At 39.0% G+C, this 22,907-nt stretch overlaps 1 protein-coding gene across 4 annotated transcripts in view; it reads right to left on the bottom strand.

Annotated features, from left to right (window-relative positions):
- Positions 1–22,907, bottom strand: part of LOC106949302 (vacuole membrane protein 1-like) — a 90,374-nt gene that overhangs the window by 38,815 nt on the left and 28,652 nt on the right. For all 4 annotated transcript variants that reach the window (XM_015035477.1, XM_015035486.1, XM_015035468.1 and 1 more), the window contains exons 6-7: positions 15,139–15,372; positions 9,469–9,600 (exon numbers count right to left, since the gene is read on the bottom strand). In XM_015035477.1, coding sequence (XP_014890963.1) covers positions 9,469–9,600; positions 15,139–15,372 — 366 coding nt within the window. The remainder of the gene's footprint in view (positions 1–9,468; positions 9,601–15,138; positions 15,373–22,907) is intronic.

Raw genomic sequence — 22,907 nt, 5'->3', positions numbered from 1 at the left:
TTTTTTCTGACTCTGTAGCCCAGAAAGTTGGAATGAAATATTTCTTCCTCTCCCCCAGAAATGATGCGGCAAGGTGTTTTAATTCTTGTCAAATAAAACATCGTCTCAGAGTTTTATTACTCAAGCTCTTAAAAATGTATCACAGTGAAAATAGAACCAAACAAAAAAAAAAACAGAAATTTGTCCAATTTACTGGTTAATCCAGGTATAAAGTGTGTAAAGAATAAATTATGTGGCAGAGCAATAAGCAGATTTATGTGAGAGGAGGGTGTGAACAAGTCTGCTTTTTAATTCCTGTTTTTGCAGAATGATTGGAACTAATGATTTCTGCCTTTAAAAAAAATGCACTTTTAGAAATTAGGGGGATATAAAAATAAACTTTTAGGGTTTTTCCATCATCTCTCAGTGTGAGCGTTTCACGGCATTAAGTTGTTTTTTTTATTTTTATTTGCACACTGGCGTCTTGTTTTGGAATCTAAAAACCCTTTACTATCAAAATCAATTAGAACCTGAAAGAAATACTTAAATCCTTCCAGTAAAACTACGTGCGAAGGAAAAGCAGCAACAACAGGAGATTCTTTTGCTCCTCCTGTGAGCAAGTTTGCAACAAATGACTTAATTTGAGCACCAAAAAAAGGAGGAAAAAAAAAAAAAGAAATATTACAAATTTGATATTCAGCAGAACATATTATTTAGGACTTTAAATATGCTTTAAAGAGATTCTGCAACACCAAATCTGAGCCTCAGGGTTTCTCTTCACTCTAAAGTTTTAGGATTTTATTTTACAGAATAGAAAATCTTTTTAATAATTAGCATTCAAATGTGGATTTAAAAAAAACATATAAATCTTAACCTGTTTAGATAATGCACTTTTATACAAATACAAGCAAAGAACAGAAGACTTTGTGTTGCAGAGGAAGTATTGATGCTGCGAAAACAACTCTTTTGATATTAAATAATTATATCTATCGTAAACATTTATCAAAAAGATAATTTTAAGACAAAACTTGTTTCTGAGCTAAAGTTAGAGTCGTCCTGCAGCTTTAAAAGTGTTAAAGTTTGCACTGAAATGCTCTGATTCACCTGTCTCCTTCTCTAAATAAATCACAGAAAAAATATTTCTCAACATGTTTCTTAGCCTGCAGAAACATTTAGCTGGTTTTTGCATGTCTGCAACTCAACGTTAGTGCCTTATTAATTGTTTTAAGTTGCAATGTGAGAGAAAGACAGCAGTCTTGTGCCATTCCTGTGACTCAGAAATCCAGGACTTTTCCGCTGCTGTTGCTCTATCGCTCCTGACAGAATAACAAAGGCCTCTTTTCACTCCAATGGCAGATTTATCCAGAATATTCCAGAGAGAGAAGATGCAACCTGTTTGGATTTAAAATGTTTTTTTTTCTGGGAAGACTGTGAGTGCCAGGCAGAGCTGCATGTACGGAATCTCGTATTTTTGGATGTTCCTTTCAATATGAAGGTAAAGAGAAAAACATCAGGGCAGAACTGATTTCTTATTGTTAAACTGAAGATTTTATTTTTCCCACTGAAATGCAAATTTTGCTGATTAATAAAATACTTTTGCTAAATGCAGTTTGAAAAATGCTGTTTTCGAAAATGTTTAAAACAAATCTTCCGATTGTTCAGACCCAAATGTGATGTGAAATTTATTATTTAAATCAGAGATTTAACAGTAAAGAAAAAATGTGCATCAGATTAAACTTTTTATTAAGATTTTGGGGTTTTCTTAAGAGATATCAAACTAATTATTTTGCTAATTATATCTATTTTTTTAATAAACAATATTTTATTTAGAGACATATTTTAATTTACTTTATAAAAGATGAAAATACCTTTCTTTTTCTGCTTAATTTTCTTGATTTGACCCAGATAAGTTCTGGAATGTAAAAACAATTGAACATAAAAGTTTTAAAGCTTTAGGTCTATTTTGTTCTTAGAGAATAAGAAAAATAAACTAGAAATTTGAATGATTAAATTTAGATTTTCTACAATAATGTACATTTAAAGAACTGATTTAATCCTTTCGAATCTCTGAAGGATATTTTCCATCTGTACAAAGTAAAAGATTTTTGTGCATAAATGGACACTGCAAAATCATTTATTAATTATACCAATAAGAAGGCCTTGCTTTGCATTCAACATTGATACAGCTATATATGAATGCTTGTTTTAATTTTTTTTGACAGAATATAATAAGCTTAATTATTTGCTGTACTTCATGTTTAGTTTTCCATAGAATAAAGATTTATTCTTGACTGAAAAAGTCAAAATTTACATTAAATAAATACTGTTTTATGTCATTTTAATAAAAGACAAAGCAAGGCCTCTCTGACTTTCTTGTGGATTTTTTTTTTTTTTTCCCTTTCTTAGCTTCATGATGTCCAGACGGGAGGCTCGCAACATTATCATGCCTTATATGGTCAGTAACACCAATTCGGTGCTGATGACATTCTTTGCGGGGTGCAACCCAGCAGACAGGAAATCTGAGAGACGCAGGAGGCGGCCTAATAAGGTGGTGGTGGGGGGAGCAAAGAGACACAGAATCTGATTGGTTCTCGATTTGAATTTCTGCCTCCACTGTTGTCCAATCGTGAAAGTTTCTCCTCAGACAACCCAGTAGTTTTAATTTCACCGGGTCCCCATGTGCATATGTACATCTGTCTGTGTGTGTGTGTGTGTGTGTGTGTGTGTGTGTGTGTGTGTGTGTGAGAGAGAGAGCAGCTCAGCTGGTGGGATGCAGGGAGGGAAGGAATGTGTGTGGCTGCTTTACAGCCGAACCACTGAGGACAGAGTCTGGGACACCTGACAACGATGACTCCTGCAGAACCAATCACAGAGCGTTTCTTTTGTTTTCAGACATCGTGACAGTTTGGTTATTTAGGTGCTGCAAGTTGAACTTTTGGCTCGAGCAGCAAGAGACCGTAAAAATAGTCAGAGAGCATGAAAATATCATTGCAGTCTGAACAAAGGGTCCCAGAGGAGATAAGAGGAGGGGGCCACAGAGCGTCAGTGAGTGTATGTGTCAACTTGTGACACTGTGATTTACTGCAGTTGAACTGCACACTTGGATCCCCTCTCCTTTGTGCATTTCTGGGCCATGGAGGCATCTATCTAGGATGGCTAGGATTCAGACATCCTGGCTCTGTCGCTGGCGGCTGAAGGGAAAATCACGGTTTTTTTCCCTGGCTCCCGGCCAGGAACGTGTCCTCCCAAACGCTAGCCCAGTTCTCCACCCCGTTAGCAGCAGCCTGGTGATCCTGATGATCAGGAGGAATTACATTTCGTAAAATCACTGTGAACCTATGATCCTGTGTAACAGGAAAGATTTGATCCCACCTTTAGCTGTTTAGCACAGATTAAGAGCTATTTCTGTATCCTGATAAATTAACCCTTACTAGGCAAAATTGAGATTATAATTTGGTAAATCAAGTCCTGCATCGGTTTTCTTTTGATTCAAGTGCATATATTGATAGATTAGGAGTCATGGAAAAGCTGGAACCAGGGGCGGCTCCAGAAAGTTTTACAAAGGGGGGCAAACGGGGGCCCAGTGAGAATAAGAGAAGGACAAAAAGGAAAAGACATTAGGATATCATTAATATACAAGTAATGTTGCACCTCATGTTTTTATTCTCTTTGGTGCACGGAGAGGGTCCAGTAAACAGGCAGGTGGCCAGGATTTTCACCAGAATTGATTCAGGATAGACGTCAAATTATGAACAACCAGAGGAAAAACAAAACAGGCACAACAGAGTTTTTCAGTTTATTCAGGAATTCTGAAAGAATGGGAATTTCCTCGTGTAAATATAACATAGCAATGTAAATATATTACGGCTATGTTATGCTCTATATGCTAATAGGCTCAGATCCAGAAATCTCCAAATGAATTTTCTCAAACTGTCCTTTCGTCTGTAGATGCACAAATCAACCAGAGCTCAGAATGGGCAGACATTTCAAGGATAAATAAAAAAACTTAGTTTAGAAATCTATTTTTTAAGAGTGTCTCAGGCTAACAAGCGATTGGCAAGTCAAATATTTTTCTGTTCATTTAATCCATCTGACAAATGTATTTTCTGAAGCATTTTCCCGATTGATACATGTATCATGCAGGAAATTTCTACATGCAGTCATTAAACTCTGAAGAATCAATGTTGTAATTTAGAAACTCATAATTAGTAGCTCAAAGTTCTCCATTGTCTTCAGACATTTGAAGACAATGGAGAACTTTGAGCTATTTTCGGATCACAAAAGCATCAAACAACAGCGTGTACTTTAATAGACATTGTAAAATTATAATAAAAAAATCAGTTCAATGTCATGCTATGACGAATAAACGGGAATAATCGTGTAATATTATTACAGCCGCTAAAAATCGGAAATCGCTAGCCAGGAAGTGACTGATGGGTGAATCTCCATGTCGGTCTTTGTCTTTTATGTTTTTATTTTTATTTTTTTACACTTTAAAAACACGATGTGATTTATGAAAGTCCAGTCATCGACAAACAGCAGGGCAGTGACAACACTCTGCGCTCTATTTGGAAAAGTAAGCATGAGACAGGGAAAAATCTATGCACAGCCTATACACAAGTCAACACCCACGCACTTCCCCCCTCCCCCGCCCCCCTCCACTCGCTGTGTGTTTTTTTTTTTTTCTCAATGAAAATCTTTCACACAGAGGACACACACGCACACACACAACGTTTAAAGTTCATCTCATTAACTCCTGACAAGCCTGCGCCTGCTCCGTCCTCTACAGGAAGTGGACTGATTAAGAACTCGTGACGCAACCGACGTTACGGTCCCCCTTTCAAGAATTAAGAAAAAGGAAGAAGAGCACAATCAGATCTGTCCACACTTACACACACACACACACACACACACACACACACATACAGAGAGAGAGAGAGAAATGCACCCCTGAGTCCACGTTGACAAATTCTTTAACAAGCTGTGGTTAAAGGGAAGCTGGTTTTAGTGTGAGTCACCCCCCTCCTTTCAAACAGTTTACTGGAAATAAAGAGGGAGGAGGAGGGAGGGGGCACTTTCAGAGAAGTCACGTGACGGGGCTGGGCAAACCACAGCACAGAGCGGCTTTGAGTGCAGTAGGCCAGGGGGGAAAGGAGGCATACGCCCAGCGCAGATGGCCCTGATTTGAGTTACAGGAGATACGATCCTGGGAGTTGGCAATCAAGAATTCACAGCCTGTTAACCCCTTCCGTTCCAGATGAAAGAAACATCAAAAAGAAAAGAAAAAAAAAAGTTGCTAAGTCAAATAAATAACTGTAGTTCAGATGGAGGGTGGGAGAACAGAATCTGAGACAGCATGTGTCAGTTGGGAGGATTTCATGCCCTCTTGTACTGTGTGAGCAAAAAAAAAAAAAAAACTTTAAGAGGAGCCTGACATTCATGACATCAGCGTCTGGAACCGTTAGAAAAGGCATGACTTCATTATTTTTGAATAGGTCTGTTGAATGAGAGAGAGAGTTGGAGAGAGAAAATACTTTGAGAGGTTTGCTGCTGTGCATCACGTGAACTTGTGGCAGGAAGTTGGCTCAAGCGGGCTTGGAGGAAAGAAAAAAAAATAAAAATAAACAGGCTTAAGTCAACCTGCTTGGCACTGGCGGACCGTAGCGACCAGAGCGGCGACAAAGTCAGACAAAGCTGGGGTGAAGAGTGTGTGGGCTGAGAGTGTGTGTGAGTGGGAGGGAAGGAGGAAGGGGGGAGTCGGGGCCATCATGGATGTGGAGCCATGGTGGGTTGAAGCAGGGTCACATCCTTGACAAAAAGAATTAACCGCTTCCTGTCTGATGCACAGTGATCCGGACATGTCCTCATTTTCCTCCCAGTTCCAGTCCCCCAGCGGATTCACTTTGCTCTGCTACTAACCAAACCTCCAGCATTGTAAACGGCGCAGGTGATGAAAACCTCAGTCCACTGCGAAGATGAAAGCGGACTTAAAGACTGGCGTTGCCGGAACATCCGAACATCAGAGCAGCTGTAAAAGCTTCACGGTTCCGCATGTCTAAAGTCCTTGGTGGTGCAAAAAAAAAAAAAAAACTTGCGTCCGGATGCTGTTCAAACACACAAGCCCTCGTCACATACTTTCACACACAGCTGTGTAAAGAAAGAGAGAGAGAGGCAAAGAGAGAGAGAGAGCGAGAGAAGGAGGATAAGAGACAGAGCTTAGAGAGAGCAACACACAGTGGAGGACAGAGGAGTTGAGAGAATAGCAACTGAGGGACAGTCAGACTAAGTCAGGAAGAGAGCGAGGCTGAGGCTGCGGTAGCTTCGTCACTTCCAATCAGTCTCTCCATGGATGCGAGAGCAAAAGGTGGCGCTCCTCCTGCGTCCCACCATCACCGGTTTGCTCGCGGACGAGGTCTTCGGCGCTCGGATGACGATTTGAGACAATGTGTACGACAACATCGCCCGCTTTGCCTCGCTCCTCTACGGTCTCCTCCGCCTCACTGGCCGACTGTCGGCAGGGAAGCTCCCCTATATCAGCGAGTGATGTCAGAGCAAACCCCTCTCGCACATGTGGTCCGAACTCCGGGGCTGATGTTGATTGCCAGCCTGCGCAGCTGTCCGCTGCCATTTCAGCAGGTGCAGCATCCCCGCGCCTCGTTCGGCTGCAGGACGGGATTCCTTATGCCGCTTTTTTCTTTCTTTTTTTTTTTTTGGGTTTGATTAGGAAAATGTGCGGGAAATATGGGGAGCACACATTAACTCAAGTTCTAGTCAGAAGTTTACATATACATGTCCTTAATATGAATGTCATCAGTTTGGTTTGGCATATTCTTTTTCTATACAACTTGGAATTTTTTAAAAAGAGCTGGGTGTTTATTGCTGATGTTCTCTCTTCCACACGTGATCATAATTATGCGTACAGACTCTAATATGTTTTAATTTGACTTCAGTAGCTACTAGAGCTGGGCGATAAAATCTCAGATTTTTCATACCAAATCAGATTTTAATTGATTCGGTTCCTTATGGAAAATGCAATTTTTAACCAATTAAACACATTTTGTACTGTGTAGTGCTGTGTAGATACCTTTATATTCTGTTTCGGTCATATTTTTCTCGGTCTATTCCCCATTATGTTTTCTGAACATTTGTGCTACAGTATTTGTTGCAGAACTGCTAAACAAGGTCATGGACTTCCGGCTGGTTTTCACAAATACGCCATTTTTATTCCTCACAAAGATTTTGTAGTCCAAGTTCAATGATACTAAAGCTACAAAAGCTACAATGCTCTGTTGCTAGGTGAATTGACACGCACAATTTATTACACCGTTGTCCAGCATCAGATTGCTGAAGCACTTGTCGTTGATGGATGGAGGGGTCGGTTCCTTCTGTCTGCGGAAACGACGGGCACAGCAAGTTACAGAAGCCCGAGTAATACGTTGGTAAAAAATGAGAAAAAAAATCTTGATTTTCCAGAAATTAAATCTTCATAAACAGGAAATTTGATTAATCAATAAAACCAATTTATCATCCAGCCTTACTAGTTTCCATAACTGTTTGCAGCAGATGATTAATCGAAAGTATCTCTAACAGAATTGAGTATTTCTCAAGGAAGATAAGAAATGAAGTAAGTTCCAGGGAATTTGGCGATGAAAGAACTGTGGTAAACATTTTTGGAGACGTTTCAAAACTGCAGATTTAAGGATTATCGCGACTGTACACAAGGTTCAACTTATTCAGATGTGTCACTAATTTGCCACGGTCAAATGAGACGAAGCTGATCAGAACAGTTAGGAGAGTTAGAAGAATAAAAACCACCAGCGTCATCGTTGACGGTGAAGTCGCCTGGCAACCAGGAACAAAGTATCTGCCGCTAAATGAGCACCATTAAGTTTAACTATTATTTCCCCTACATACCGTCTGGGGAAACTTTTATGGTCAGATAAATGAAATAATAAACTGACAAAAATGACTTTAAAAAGAATTATGTTTGGAGAAGTAAACCTCAAAACCTGTGGAAACTGCCAAGCTAAACCACAAAACCTGTGGTTTTGTGGTTTAGCATGATACTGCCACTGCAGTATCATGCAGTGGCAGTATCATGCTATGAGGTGTGTCTCTGACAGTGGTATTGGTATTGCACTAAGAATCACAATTGACTTTATTCACCAAATTTGTGCACACAAACAAGGAACCTGACTTTGTTTTCACTTTGCTCTTATATTTATTTGAAAAACATGTAAAAAAAAAAAAAAAAAAAGTTTGAGAAAAAAGTTTTTTGCAAATATTATTGAAATGAAACAGGCTGTTCACCAGTTCATTAAAAGTTTGAATTCTAATAAAAAAATAATCCTAATAATATGGTATTACTGTGACACCCAATTACAGAAATACAAATATAACAGCTCTTTCTGGTAATCACAAAAAGAGAAAAAATCCCACTTGGCAGTTAAACGTTTCATATTGTTACTGAACCCTCTGTTCTTTGTTCTGCTATCTTGATGATCTATTGTATGTGATGAGTCTTTGAGGTTGAAACGCCTCCTTGTCATCACCCTAATCATTAGCGACCGTCGCAGGTTCTGTATGAGATTATCCATCACTGGTTGAGCAACTCTAAAATGTCACTTCCATTTAGAAGAAACACTTTTGAAAAGATAACTTCAAATTTATGAAGTGGAGTATAAATATATATATATATATATATATATTTTGCTTAACTGTATTTTTTTACAGAAAATATTATTTTTTTCATATTTGTGAATCAAAAAGTCTTCTGATTTGAAATGTTACCAACCTCATATATGCGCTGAAAAGTAAAACACGCACAGTCAACAGCAAGACTGACTCACTCGCATGTCAAATATGTTAATTGTTTGGTTCAGTCGAGAAAAATAAGAGTCACTGACTCAGTTGTTCACAGGTTCTCAGGCATACATGGATGCAGATGTTTGGTTTCTCCCGCGCTGACTTTGAGCCACATGAGAAAAAAAAAAAAAAACTTTCCTAAGTCTGGACACGCGACAGGCAAATCTTATAAAATGGTTTTTCTGCATGCGTGCTTTTGCTTCCATTCTTCTTATATTATTCATTATAATAGGAGGAGGAAAAAAAAAAGACACAAATATTTACAAAAAGCCATGAGGCATTGTTGAAATATGTGGAGGGGTGGCATGCTGAGCATATTTTTACGGAGGATCTCCTAATGAAAGCCTGAAACGGAAGCAGCGTTTTACTCAAGCGCATCACTTGATGTTCTCGGAGTCATAATGTTGCGCAAGAGTGCGATTGCGACCGCCTCATTGAGAAACGAGGGTGTGGTTATTTCATCAGCTAAGGTGTTTGGTAAATCCCCAACTCTGGAGTTAGGATGAAAAGTAAGTGAGAACTACCTTCATGAAATGAGTAATAGGGCCAGACAGAGGAGAAAGTAACTCAGCGACGGTAACTATGACGATGAGGGAGGAGAAGGTGCAAGGAGCAATGTGTCACCTGGGCGGACTCGGTCTGGTCCAGCATTTCCTCAAACTTCTGGTAATCTTCGTCATCTGGATCAGCGCCGGACAGGCGGGCAGCCCGCGCCATGAAGTAAGGAGGGAGCTCCCCTATAGCAGTACCGGCGCCCTGTTCGGCAAAACACAAACAACAACAACAACACACAGAGACAACGACGTAAAGTTAATACGTCAGCTTAAAATTACATTGAGGGAGATTAGATGATGTAAAGAAACACCTTTTCCTCTTTTATAAATTTATTATAAAATCCCATTTTCAAACTATACTTTTAATCTTTAACAAAAGTATTCTACCCCTTGGATGTTTTACCCTTTTTTATTGATTTTACCAATCAATAATGAGCAATGACGTTTGGCTTTTTTGGCAAAAATAATTACCAAGAATCAATAAAATCTTAAATGCTAAATGTAACCTGATTTCTACAAAACAATGACAGTTCAATAAAATGACTGAATAAATATTCACCCTCTTTAAAGTGACTGACCTAATTCAACAGAGGTCCAGTCAATTGGTGCCAATAGTCTCACAGTAAGTGAGGTCACCAGACTGCAGTCTCCAGTGATTATGCTATTAAGATACTTCACATCTTACATCGGCATTCATACTGTTACAGCATGAAGACAAAAGAATGGTACATAGAAACTAAGGTAGAATGATTTTTTTTAAAATAGCGTTCTTTTAAAAGGCTAAGATAATTTTAAGATAATTTTGGTTCAATTTACAAACACCTCATATGATTTTTCATATACATATTCATCAGCTTTTGAATAAAAGCCTCCTCATCCTTGTTCTGTATATGTTCTCGTATTCGATATAAAGAAGCTCTCCAAAGTTATCGAGCGTAATTTGTGAACAGTTTTGTTAGCATGGTCGCTCAGAACCAAACAACTAAGTGAAACGCATCGCTTTGAAGATGTGACTAGAAAAGGTTTGCTGCACTGAAAAGAGCACCAAATAAAGGGGTAGAGTAGAGTCCTATGGTACTTTAGTCCGTTTTCATTTTGACTAAAGGAAGTCTGAGACATTTCACTGAAACCTAATGCGACTACAGTCACTATGCCGATTATGTTACCCTACAGACTAGCAAGTAAAAACAGAACAAAAAATATTTGAACAGCCACTATATGAACAAGCTTTCGTTGCTTGATGACTGGGATTGTGTAACAGAAGCAATTAACAGGACTAAAACAAAAAGGATTTACAAGAGTAAAAATCCCACAGATTTTCAAACAACTGTGGATCCATTACAAACAGGGCCAACGCAGGGGGAAAGCCATACGCTAACTCTACATAATGCAGCTGCCAAAAGGAGCTTGTAGCTATAAAGTGCTAGAGCGTGTGTGAATGAAAAAGGCTTAACAAGACGAAAGATGAAGTGATTTGAGGGATATAAATCCTTAGTATTTTGGTGGGTTCACCAGGTTCGTGAAACAAAACACGACAAGTTAGGGAAGAGGAAGGGAGCGCTTTGAGGAAAACAGATTTAATAAACAAAATAAAACGGCAAACTCCAAAAAAAATTAAATGCTTAAACGGTTTCAATCTTTTCCACAACTCCCTGTGCTTTATTTGGGGGCATTTACAGCTTCTTTTACAAATCATTCAAGTCTCCGACCCGCAAAGACAAACGTAGAGCAGGCAGAGCTCACAGGTAGAAGCAAAGCCGTGAGCTTTTGGAAACACAGCGTCACAGCAGGTGTGTGACGACAGCACTACACATAAAACGTGTCGTAAAAATCCCTATACCATTATTTTCAACACAATAACAATGGTAGCAATGTTGTTGGCCAAGGAAATTTTTCAGAAGTAAATTATATGTCTCACCTTATTGTGTTTCTTTTCAGAAATTATTTCTGGGTCTTGCCTGTGCTTTTAAATGCTGCAGCTCTCGCTGGTCGTACAAACAAAACGTCATCACGATGTCTCTTCCTTTCCCAATCAGTTGGTGCATATCTGGTACTAAATCGCTTGGAAAGTCTGAGGCGTAACGGAGGTAGCCAGGCTTCTACCAACCTCATCTCATCATTCCTGTTGAAGACCAGGGAGATCAGGAAGCTGGTTTTTGCAACTAGCACTCTGTAGGTAAAACAGTTTGTGTCCAGGATGTGTGGGACTGTTTCTAACCCTAACCCCATACAAATTGGACAGAAGGCCAACTTTGGTGATGGTTTTGTGATTTGACCCAAAGTAAAAAGAGACTAAATATGAATGAAGGCCACATTTTCAGGGTTTTGTGACTAAAAAATTAATTTAGTCCAACTTAACAACTGCTTTGTGTTAGTTTGGTAAAAACCAACCCCTTGTTCTACACTTTGCTTCGTGCAGAGGGCCTGGAAACTCAACTATTAAGAAACAATTGATTCCTGGAGGCGTGGACTCTGCTGAAGTCTTAAATGTTACCTAATCACTAATGTTTGGCTGTGACGTATGTAATGCACCAGTTTGATGCCATCAAGCTTAATGAAAACAACCATTCTCCACAGCAAAGTGGCGAGCTGAACGAGGCGGTTGATAATTCAACACTTGGATGCGTGGTCAACCTGGACTGAATGGCTTTGTTCACTTCCTCTGCTGCCATTGCCACAACTACAGGCAGACTACAAATCTAAAACGGTGCAGAAAATCCATGTCACCGTTCAAAACTTCTCCGGTTTGCTGATTGGCTCGGTTGATATTCTACTGGAGAAATCTAAGTGAATGAGAGAAAGTCCAAACAGAACAGTGAGCGGAGATGAGAACTGAGCAACGACCAGGCTAGCTTTGAGTTGGTCTGCTGCACAAAATCCAAACAAAATTCCCTGAATGTTTTGGTTTTAATCTGACGAAATGTGAAATAGTTCAAGAGGTATGAATACTTCCAGCTCTGCAGATAAATTAAGTTCCAATTAGAAAACACATTTGTATGATTACAAGGTCTTATTAATGTTAAGTATTAAAGCAGAGAGGAGTGAAAAAAAAAAACTTTGCTGAATGTGCTGTTCTGGCTGTACACGCAAATCCCACCATCATCATCAAAGAGGAGTATAACTAACTAATCACAGGAGCATTACTTATATGTTGCTGACGGGCTGAGCCAGAAGATGATTAGTGGGTAAGTTAGCAACCATGGCAGCAACAACAAGCCCAAACAATCACTGTCAGGAGGCGGTGCTATCCCCCAAAAATCTGGCACGCTGCATCTGTAATTTGGACACCCTGTTCTCGAGTTAACACGGCCGTCTTTAATGAAATCTTCTACTTTGTTTTTTTTATATAATGGCGACGTGCTTTAATCTCCCTGGCAGCTGCTCCATTCAACAGCTCCGCTTCTGTTCGCGAGCGCGCAGCTCGGGGTGTTTGTGAAAGCAGGGCAATGAAATTTGTCCACCTGCGCCGCACCGCTGTTTGAAGTGGAGCACTTAACGCATCCACTGTCATGGACTTCAAGAGCAAAGAGGGAGAAGGACAAAGAAAGCGGAGGAAAGAGAAAGTTGGAAGCAGGAGGAGGAGGTAGAGAAGCAGTTGCGAGGAGGAGGAGGAGGGTTGGGCGATGTTTCATGTCTCATCACCAGCAAAAGCAGCAGGCTGGCAGGAGACGGGGTGGTAAAAGGGGCGGGGCTTCGTCGCTGAGGCTTTGAAAACTTGCGTGCAACAGGTGCCTCCAAACTGTAGAGCTGACAAGCCTCGTGGGTGGGGGGGGAATTGAAGCCAGAGGGGGATTTGGTGACAGAAACACAACAACAAACAAGAGAGTTTGGTAATCCTTTGAAAGAAGGAAGAGTTTGTGTGTGTGTGTGTAGTTAATATTTTACAGCTCTGCTGAAGCCTGGGGGCCAATTACAGCAGAGAGCAGAAGGGCCGGTTCCTGTAAAGGCGCCAGCAGTGAAGAAGTAACTGAAGAGGTTTATTTCCCATTCAGCACTTACATCTTCCACATTACTAGGAAGAGGGAAGCAGATGATTGTAAAACAATGAATAATCTACCGAGTTCAGCTTTTTAATTCCCCTTCAGTTCTCCACTTCTGGGTCACAAAGAAACAAAAAGAAAAAAAAAGTGAACTGTTGATAAAGGCGAACTTGAAAAGGCTAAACAGAAATCTGCAACGGAGCGTGACTTTTTAACCGGTCTGGCTCATGTCTTGTTTTCGTTTTTTTATGCATGTGTGAGTTACTGATAAACCAGCAGAGTAAGAAAAAAAAGCTGCACTTTCTCTTTCATAAACAGTTTATGAGTCTATTTTAATGTATTTTTTGCCTACAAAGTAGAGGAAATGCTTCTGTTCAGGCCCTGAGAAGAAATGGCCCGACAGACTGAAATCATTTTTATCTTTCTTGGTAGTCACCAAACCAAATTGGGTAGATGTGTGAAACCATTGACGTTGCTTGGTGGAAATTCACTGCAGTCAGAAGGGGTTTTCCAAGAATATGAGTTATTAATATGCACATTTACGCCTCATGTAAATTTGTGGCATTTCTAACTGTTACAAGAAACATAAAAAGGAAGAAGCATGTCTAAAATGAGAGGAAGAAGAGCTAAAGCAGCAGCTAAAAGATATTTTAAATGTACAGTAAGGTCAAAACAAGTTAAATATTTATAATAATGTTTGTATAGCAATAAATGTCTGGGTTTTATGTAAAAGCACAATCTCCCCTTATTGTTTCTTGCAAAATAATTCATAAGTCCTGAACTTTTAAACATTAAATCAATGTTTAATTTTATATAGGTTTATATAGAGGTTAAAGTCCTTGTCAAACGACGTTTGACTAAAGTCAAAAGGGTTGGAGACAGCTTTTTATTTCTCTTTCTCACTGTTTGTGTTTTAATGTTTAAAAAAAAAAACAACTCTTTCTCACATGCTGTTTTTATTTTAATTATGCAAAGCACTTTGAAATGCCTTGCTGCTGAAATGTGCTATACAAATAAAATTTTATTGATTGATTGATTGATAAAAGTAAAACTTTTATGCAATTCATAAAGTGGTGCAAAAATGATGCACAGTTTTCAGCAATTCTTTCAAATAAAAATCTGAAGGTTTGAGATTCTTTTGGATTCAGCTTGTTTGATATCCTTGTAACTCCCTGCATGGCTTAATCTCAGGAAACGGAAAAAAACGTTTTAATCTAATTTTAATAATTAAGTGAGATTAATGTACCGCTTGATAACCAGGATAAATTTAAATGTATGTGACTGAATTGAAATTATGTTTTTGTAGACGGCATTTGTTGTGAATTATTTAAAATGTTATAAAATTACAACAGCATTTTAAATAAACTGGGTTGAATTACAAACCGTTCTGTAGCGGCCTCTGAGGTGTGTTAGAGAATGTAAGTGAACAAAGAGCATCAGGAAGAGAAAGGAAAACAGCAGACAGGTGAGGGGAAAATGTTCTCACAGAGATCTATCTGCTAAAGCCATGATTGTGGCACAACTGCAAACTTCATAACTATGGACTACTTTGTGTTGGTGTATCTCATAGCTTCCACATAAATAAATTGAAGTTTGTTGTAGCAAAACAACACAAAAGTGAAAGGGGCACGAATACTTTGGTGAGGCACTGTAGTTTCACTGTTACAGTAAAATACACCAGCAAAATCTGGTTCCGATCACTGCAAAGTGACTCAGCCAAGGCAAGTATCCACAGCCGGTGCAATCCTAGTAAGACTCACCCACATACAAGCTTCCAGACGAACTTTTGAGATGATGGTCCAGAGGGAGATGCTTCCCTGGAGGCCCGCTGGGCCCACCATCCCGTCTGCCCCCGCATCCACCTGCTCGGCACCGGGGCCGGATGTCGGTGCTTCCTGTTGGGGACAGACAATTTGGTCCGGATAGGGAGGCTCAGGGAATTCCACCGAACCACATTCATAGGCTGCCAGGGTCACCGCTGCGATGTGAGGTCCCTGAATACCAGACAGCAAACACAGACAAGTGAGAAAGAAGGAGAAAATGCTAATTAGTTCAAAGCAAGAGCAAGTGAAAACTATTAACTCAAACAGAGTGGGAGCAGAGCTACCTGCTGGTATTTTTGAGTCAGTGGAAGACCCCTCTAATATTAGCATGGGTGAAAAGTTGCAGCAGTGACTCAAATATTAACTAATAACATAATGACAGTTTTATGTGGGCCAGAATCAAACTGTGCAACGAGTTGCACGGACAAACATTAAACGTTTGCAGGATAAATAGTGGTGGTGCAGAGCTATTAAAGCACCAACAGCCACAGAGAGGAGCTGCTTCACTGGAGACGTGCAGCAGAGAAAATCTCAGGAACGTGAAGTATGAACTGAACAATGAACCAGAAACAAGTGGCAACTACACTGTATGTGCTTTGTTTCATTTATCTACGACGTCAGCCAAATGTTGCTCCGGTTCCACCAAACAAAAAAACAAACTTGATTTTCAGCTCATGTGACTCAGTAGCGTTAGCAGTCCAAGGTGATGACATTAGCCAACCATGTCAAAGGTAACAACATGTTTGCCATTTATGGTTGTTTAGTACCGTCAGTTGTAAATTCCCCCTCTCTAATGACCTTAACGGTATTGAACACTAAATTAGATAAGAAAGAAATTATCTAAAAATTTAAAGGCTGTGGTGGATGACACAAAACAAAACCCAGAAGTGGTTTTAGTGCTTTGTAATTTGGATGAGGAAAGCTAAGGGTTAGATATTTAAAAGAACTGCAGCTATTAATTTGCCTGGCATCATTTCATTAAATCTGACTGAAACATGGTTTCTACTCCACCTCCTCACCCTGCACTTCCAGGAATGCGGAAATTTAAATAATTAGGAGTTGACTCGTTTATACAAAGAAAATCCTCTTGCTGCAGTTTTATGAGGCAAAGTAAATTAATTTGATTATCACAAATAAAAGCTGTTAAGCCAACGAACCACCATTTAATTGTTTTCTTTTTCTGTTCAGTTTGATTCATGCTTATTTTTATGAGATTTTCTTGATTTGCTCCCTTTAGATTAGTTTCTAACGTACTTGATTTTGGCCGTGACAGTATTTCTTAATGGATGGTAACCGTACAGAAGCTGCAGAGAAGTGACTTAAACTAAGGCCTAGTTCTCAGGTAGCTGGACATCTGGAAAAACAAAAACACTTTCAAACAATAATTTAGCTTCCCGGTTAGATGAAGTCAGAGAACTCTATGATTGCAGTAACTGAGTGCTAAGTAGCGAATAAAAACAAATAATCTCTTACAATGCTGCTTCCACTCCTGTAATTTAGTTATCATCGTAGGCTTCTTGAAAAGAAATAACAGCCCTTTTAGCATGATGTTTCGTGGTCACTCAAGTCTGACTCACTTTGACAATAAGTACGATAACATCTTGTCTCAGAGTTCAAAGTCTGATTAGGTTTTATAACAAGCAGAAGCCATCATCATGTGACCAGATTTCTCTGAAAAAAAAAAAAAACACAAGCCATTCAGCGCAAACCTGTAAACGGATATATAACAATCAGACAATTCTCTGGTATGATCCCTGTAAATAAAGGCACGACTGTGGTGTGGGCTGATGTAAGAAGACACTTTGTACTGTTTCTTCCATGTGTTTACACTCATGGACGTGCGTGTAGGAAGGGTGCTCCCTATGACGCACACAGAGGCAGTTTGGCATTACACAATGCAGCACCATTTGCCTTCTGGCAAAAACCTGGGGCTGGGCTGGAACTTCCGCACCAGCACGAGACGAGGCCGGACGGGACGGGATGTGGCAGCACAGTTAGGCAACAGAAACTGCCAAGTCATCTCTAAAGGAAATGTGCTTCTGCTTTTAAATATGTATGGTACGCATAACATCCAATCAAGCCTCCGGCTCAGAGCCGACAAGCACTTGGCACGGGTGTGAATATCAGGTCAATTTAGGGCATTTAATGATTCATCTGTGATCATTTAACATCGTTTTAAGGATTGTGAAAACAATCATTGGGTTTGCGTTTAAGAACGCTTGCGTTCAAGTGAGGATATTCTCTGATCCGCCTCGCATCAGAATAATACAGGCTTAAATTAAAACATTCTCCCACTGATAACTGGTTCAATGTCCCAGGAAAAACTGTATTTTGACCACATTTCCAAAGAAATGTGGTCAAAATACAGTTTTGAAAGACGCATCTTCACTCCTCCAAATATGCATCTTATTATGACTAAATAACTTTGTCTCATGTGGAAAAACCTTTTCCACTGGGTATTTTAGCTGGTAAATGTGGGCAGAACCAACTTCGCTGTCGACAGTGAAAATGGTGTTCCAACTGTTTCCTCGCAGGTTGATCCTATCCAGTTTTTCTGACGTTGAAGGTTGGGATTTTCTTCCAGATCATGTCAAAAAACGTACATAATTTCTGAATAATTTAGAGATAAAATTGCTTAGTAGTTTAAAAATAAACTTACATAGATTGATGACATCTATTAGCTGCAATCAGTCCTAATCAATTAGAAAATAACAGATTTGTATCACAAAAAATAAATGCATCTACAATCAGTTTGCATTGCGACGCCCCAAGTAAATATGACATTTATGCCGCTGATGGATGTAAAACCTCTGTACGCATAAGTGCCTGCACAAACACTAAGCCGCTCCAGATTTTAGAACAAAAATCCGGTTGCTAACACTGTTGTTACCAAACCCAAACCAGGATGTCTTAGTGACCCAGATGGAAAAATAACGAAACTCCCAGCATTGACCCAGTCAGAGTTGTAACTCCTCAAGCACACGTCCTCCCATCTGAATATGAAGAGGGGGCCACTTTCACGTCGACGCACACAGAACCTTCAATAACACAAACTCGTCAAGCAGACGTTGTATGAACTAGAAAAACTATCCTCCTCACAACTCCCGGTGTGTTTACCCAACACACACACACACACACACTTACTTGGAGCTCAACAGTAGAGCGTGTTGCGTGACTAAGAGTACCTGCTCACACTCGCTCTCTCTTTTTTTTCCCCCCTCCCTCTCTATGTTTAATGCTGTGTCACTGCTTCTCTCTTTCCGGAAAAATCCAGCCCTCTCATGTTGTCCGGCCAGCTTAACATCCAGGTAGCTGCCTCCGTCTGTCTCGGTATGCTTCTCGCTTAATGACAGACGTGTGCAAGCAGGAACTTAAAAAGCAGATCCCCTAGTTCCAGAGTAAAGAGGTAAATTATTAACAATAAAACACACACACACACACAAGCAGTCAAATACATACACAGAGTTTACTGTAAACAGAATCCAGGTGAGATTTGATGTGTACTGAACTACCACCCATCACCCCACCTCATGCTGTTTCTGTTTTCATATCTGTCGTATGATGACAGGCTTTCATGCCACAAAATAGTGCTTAGATCCACACGGATAAAGTAACAAGGGAATTGTGAGCACTGTGTAGTGATATCACCGTGAGATGTGTGTGTGTGTGTGTGTTAGGACACATGGCCGAACCAGAGCAGCTTTTAGAACAAAACGAGACTAAGGATTAACCCCTTAAAGCTTTTCTGAAATATAACTGGAGGGCGTGGAGTTTGTTTGTTTTTTCCCAATCCAACTTAGCACACAACTGGGAAACTTTTTGTTTCATTTTCTTTGCTAGCTAACCCTTCTGTGATTTCAGTGTTGCATTTGCAGAGACAGGACATTTTTTGTTCATTGTAAAACTTTTCTGCAGACTGAGGGTGTAGATTTAAGTCTGAGTTTGTTTTTTGTTTGTTTTGAAGCATGTTTTAAATTCAACTGACTGATAATTCATAACTGCAAGTTAAAATTAAAGTGGTGCTGCTCACTGTTGGCAAAAAAGGAGGGGGGGGGAGTTACACTAGTGACATAATTCTGTAATGATTCATATCATTTTAGAAGACAAAACTTAAGCAGCTGCCTGCACTATCTGGAAAACCTAAATTTTATGATCACAGAATCTCATTACATGAATCATAGGATTTCATAATCAAATTTATGTTTGCATTTTGTCAGGTTTCTTTTCATGCATCTCATTTTAAGCAAATCATAAAGGTTTTTGTCATTTCATCGTCTTCCCTTTAAATTCCTGTCAAAAAATTAGTATTGTCTTGTGTGTGAATAGTGAATAGTGTGATGTAAATGAACTTTCATTTAAATTAAATTCAGATGAACAGAAGGCAACACATTGAATTAATGTCAACTCAGTTCAACAGAGTTTCACTCAGTGAAGTTTAGCTAAGTTTAATTCATTCTGGTGTAAGTCAGTTCCACTCAAGTTTGTGTTAGCTCTAGTAATTTCAATTCAGTTGGTTCATTTAAATTGATGAGAGTTAAATTTATAACTCAGCTCAGTTTTCTTACAGTTCAGTTCAACTCCAGGTCAAGTTAGAAAAATTCAATTCAGTTCAATTTATGGTATATGTGATTTGTTCATTTTCCCCCATGGCCAAGCCTATTTAGATCCAACTGTATAAAATTCAATGTAGTTCAAGCTTTATTCCAGTACAGTGCAATCTGAATTAGACCTATAAGTATTTATAAGAGATCAACCTGATTAGGATGCAGTAATATTTGATTCAACTAATCATAAAATGTTACCAAAAAAAAAAAACAACCATGTAAACCAGCAGATCACATTTAGTCTTCACTTCCAGCATACTGAGAAAGCACATGGTGATAGTAGAAAGGATCAATTTTATAACAAGAAATGTCCTGACAAATACTTTTATCTTCTTATTTTGTATTCCAGCCTTTTTTTCTGCTCATACAAATTTATAAAAGCTTACACAAGTGCCTCTGTGATCACAGACTGGTAGATATTTTAAAACTGTAGTAAAATAGATCATGGAAAAAGGAAGTTAAATAGTTTTTATCTATTAACACTGCATGACTGTTTGAAGCATGTGGCTCAACTATAAGATTGCTTCATATTCAGAAGTTAGGATTTCCATTTGTTAAGTTGGAACGACGGCCCAAACAGGCTCACTGAAGTCAGACATGTCAGGGTTGAAATCCAAGTTGGAGTTTTCTTGCAAACCCCAAGCCCTAAAGTCCAATAAAACGGTCTTGGATGTATGTTGTCTTGTCAAATAAAAGGTGAAATCAAAAAAAATATAAAAGTTATTAAAAGCAGCAATAAATGAATTTTTTTTTAACTTTGTTTCTGATTACTGTATTTATTCAATCAAACCTTGTGCAACTGTACAACCTCGTTTAGTGAATGTAGGGTTGAAAAGTTATGAATGGTATTAAATTGTATTGTTAACAGTAGTTAACCTGGTGGCTGGGCAAATTAATTTGTAAATCACATTGGTTTTAGAACTAGGGACTGGTATACTGTTGAGTTTGAATCTAGATGGTTTTAACTAGAGAAGTAAAATATGGCATAATCTTTACAAACACTGAAGCAATTTACATCCAAATTTCTTCTGAAAATGTCCAAAAACAGCACAAGTACCAACAGTAAGTTAAGAGTCACGGACATAGGAATGTTACAGACGGAAGCCTGTTAAGTGGCTATTAAAGTCTACTTTTGTTAGACTTTAACAAAAGTAGACTTTAATTTGACCGTACCGTTTTTCAAATTAAAATATCGCCTAACGCGCTAGCAGCCAATCAGAAGCAGACACGGCTTGTGAACGCTTCGTCTCAGTCTCCAGCTGCTTCCGGAGCGGGCATTAATGGCCGTCCAGAAACTGACCGGTCCTCAGCGGCCGCAGCCACAGGACGGTCCCATCATTAACAGGTCGCTGTGGTTGTCGAGGGTCATTTAGGCACATCAGACACGGTCCAGCTAGCACAACCTGCTAACCACTTCATACAGTGGGAGACTGCTGGAGGCAAAGGACAAACATTAGAGGTTAGTTCGTTATGAAGAAGCCCCGGTCTGGATCCAAGAGGGAGGTAAGGGAACTCTGGACTCGGGCCATGGACGGAGCCGAGACACAGAGAGGAGGGGCAGGGGTGTTTAGAAGTGGGTGGTTAAGTACACACCATGAAGAGGTTACAGGGGCTGGTCCTGGTGATTTATCCGTGTGGTTTCACCATATGACTTGGTGTTCTGAAACCACTCCCCAGCAGACACACAGATTCATTCTGTCCTCAAACGTTCAGCAGAGGAAACTTTGGACAAGAAGAAAAAAAAGACTTTCATTTCAGCTTAAAGGATTCTGAAGCAATTTTATGCTAGACGCAGAAGATGATTAAAATAAAGCTGATATTTTTACATTACTTCAAATAAATGAGTAATTCATTATAAACTATAATTTGTTAAAAAGAAAAAAAACGACTTGAATTTTTAAGGTTTTTGAAAATCATCTTGCTGTGAATTACGCAATTTGATCAACTCTGTTCAGATAAAAATTATACAGACATGGACTAGATTTATTTTACTTGGCTGTAAAAAATTATTCAACAATATTCAATGCCTAAATGCTTCCAGCAGTTGTTTTTTTTTTAATATTTAGTATCAGAAACAATTAGAAATAATTATACCACTTGAGTTAAATAATAAACACTGGCAAAAAAAATAGAAAAAGGTTCATAAAGATTGAGATTGTTTGTACATATAATGTGAATTATATGTAAAAAAAAAATTACCTTACCTCACAAAAGTAAGGTAAGGTAATTTTATTTATATAGCACATTTTCAGCAACAAGGCAATTCAAAGTGCTTTACATGAGTTAAAAGGAAATACAAACAAAATAAACCAAAGGAAAGAAAAAAGAGGAAAGAAAACTAATCTAATGTTGTTCTAAAGTATGTAAACTAAGTGCTCCTGTTCAGGGTTGATAAGTAACTAATTAATTTCTAAATAGTGAGTACTCTACAGTTTTTGATAAAATAAGGTAAAGAGTGACTGATCTAATTCCTTTTCTGGGTTAAAGTGAGTAATCCACAATTCTAAGTTTGTTCTAGTACATTTCTTAAAAATTACTCCCATAGCAGTGAACAATAAAATTATTTTTGTTTTTTTTTATTCTTTCTTCTGACAAAAGGGAAAAAACTGAAGTGATCAGCCTTTATTATATTAAAACAGCCTGAATATGATTTTGTTCTACCTCATTTTTACAGAAAATAAAAGTAATGTGATCCTTCCTCAAAAACTCCTGCCTCAAGTTTTATTATATAAATGTTATTTTCTCAACAGTCTTCGTAACACTCAGTCACAAAAAAGTAAAGTCAAGCTTTTTGAATTCCAAATTAATGAATTGCCGCTATCTGGAAGGACAGTAGAGCTACGACACAGAAGCACCTGGTTGCATCTAGAAAGCATTTAGTAATCTTATGCCGTAGAAAGTCATAAGATAGCTATGCTTAAAATCTTACACGTATACAGGCAGCCAGCAGCGCTCGGCTTTGGTCTGGTCATGTTTGGCTTGTTCTAGGGCGCGTGTTGGTCCAATTTTAAACACTAAACCTACTTTGGCCCAAGACCTGCTTCCTTTGGCCCGTTAGTGCGCGCGCGCGCGTGTGTGTGTGTGTGTGTGTGTGTGTGTGTG

This window comes from Poecilia latipinna, unplaced genomic scaffold (assembly GCF_001443285.1).
Source record: "Poecilia latipinna isolate Pla-1442-1.1 unplaced genomic scaffold, P_latipinna-1.0 Scaffold20, whole genome shotgun sequence".
Classification (NCBI taxonomy): Eukaryota; Metazoa; Chordata; class Actinopteri; order Cyprinodontiformes; family Poeciliidae; genus Poecilia; species Poecilia latipinna.
This window is presented reverse-complemented; position numbering and strand designations above follow the sequence as displayed.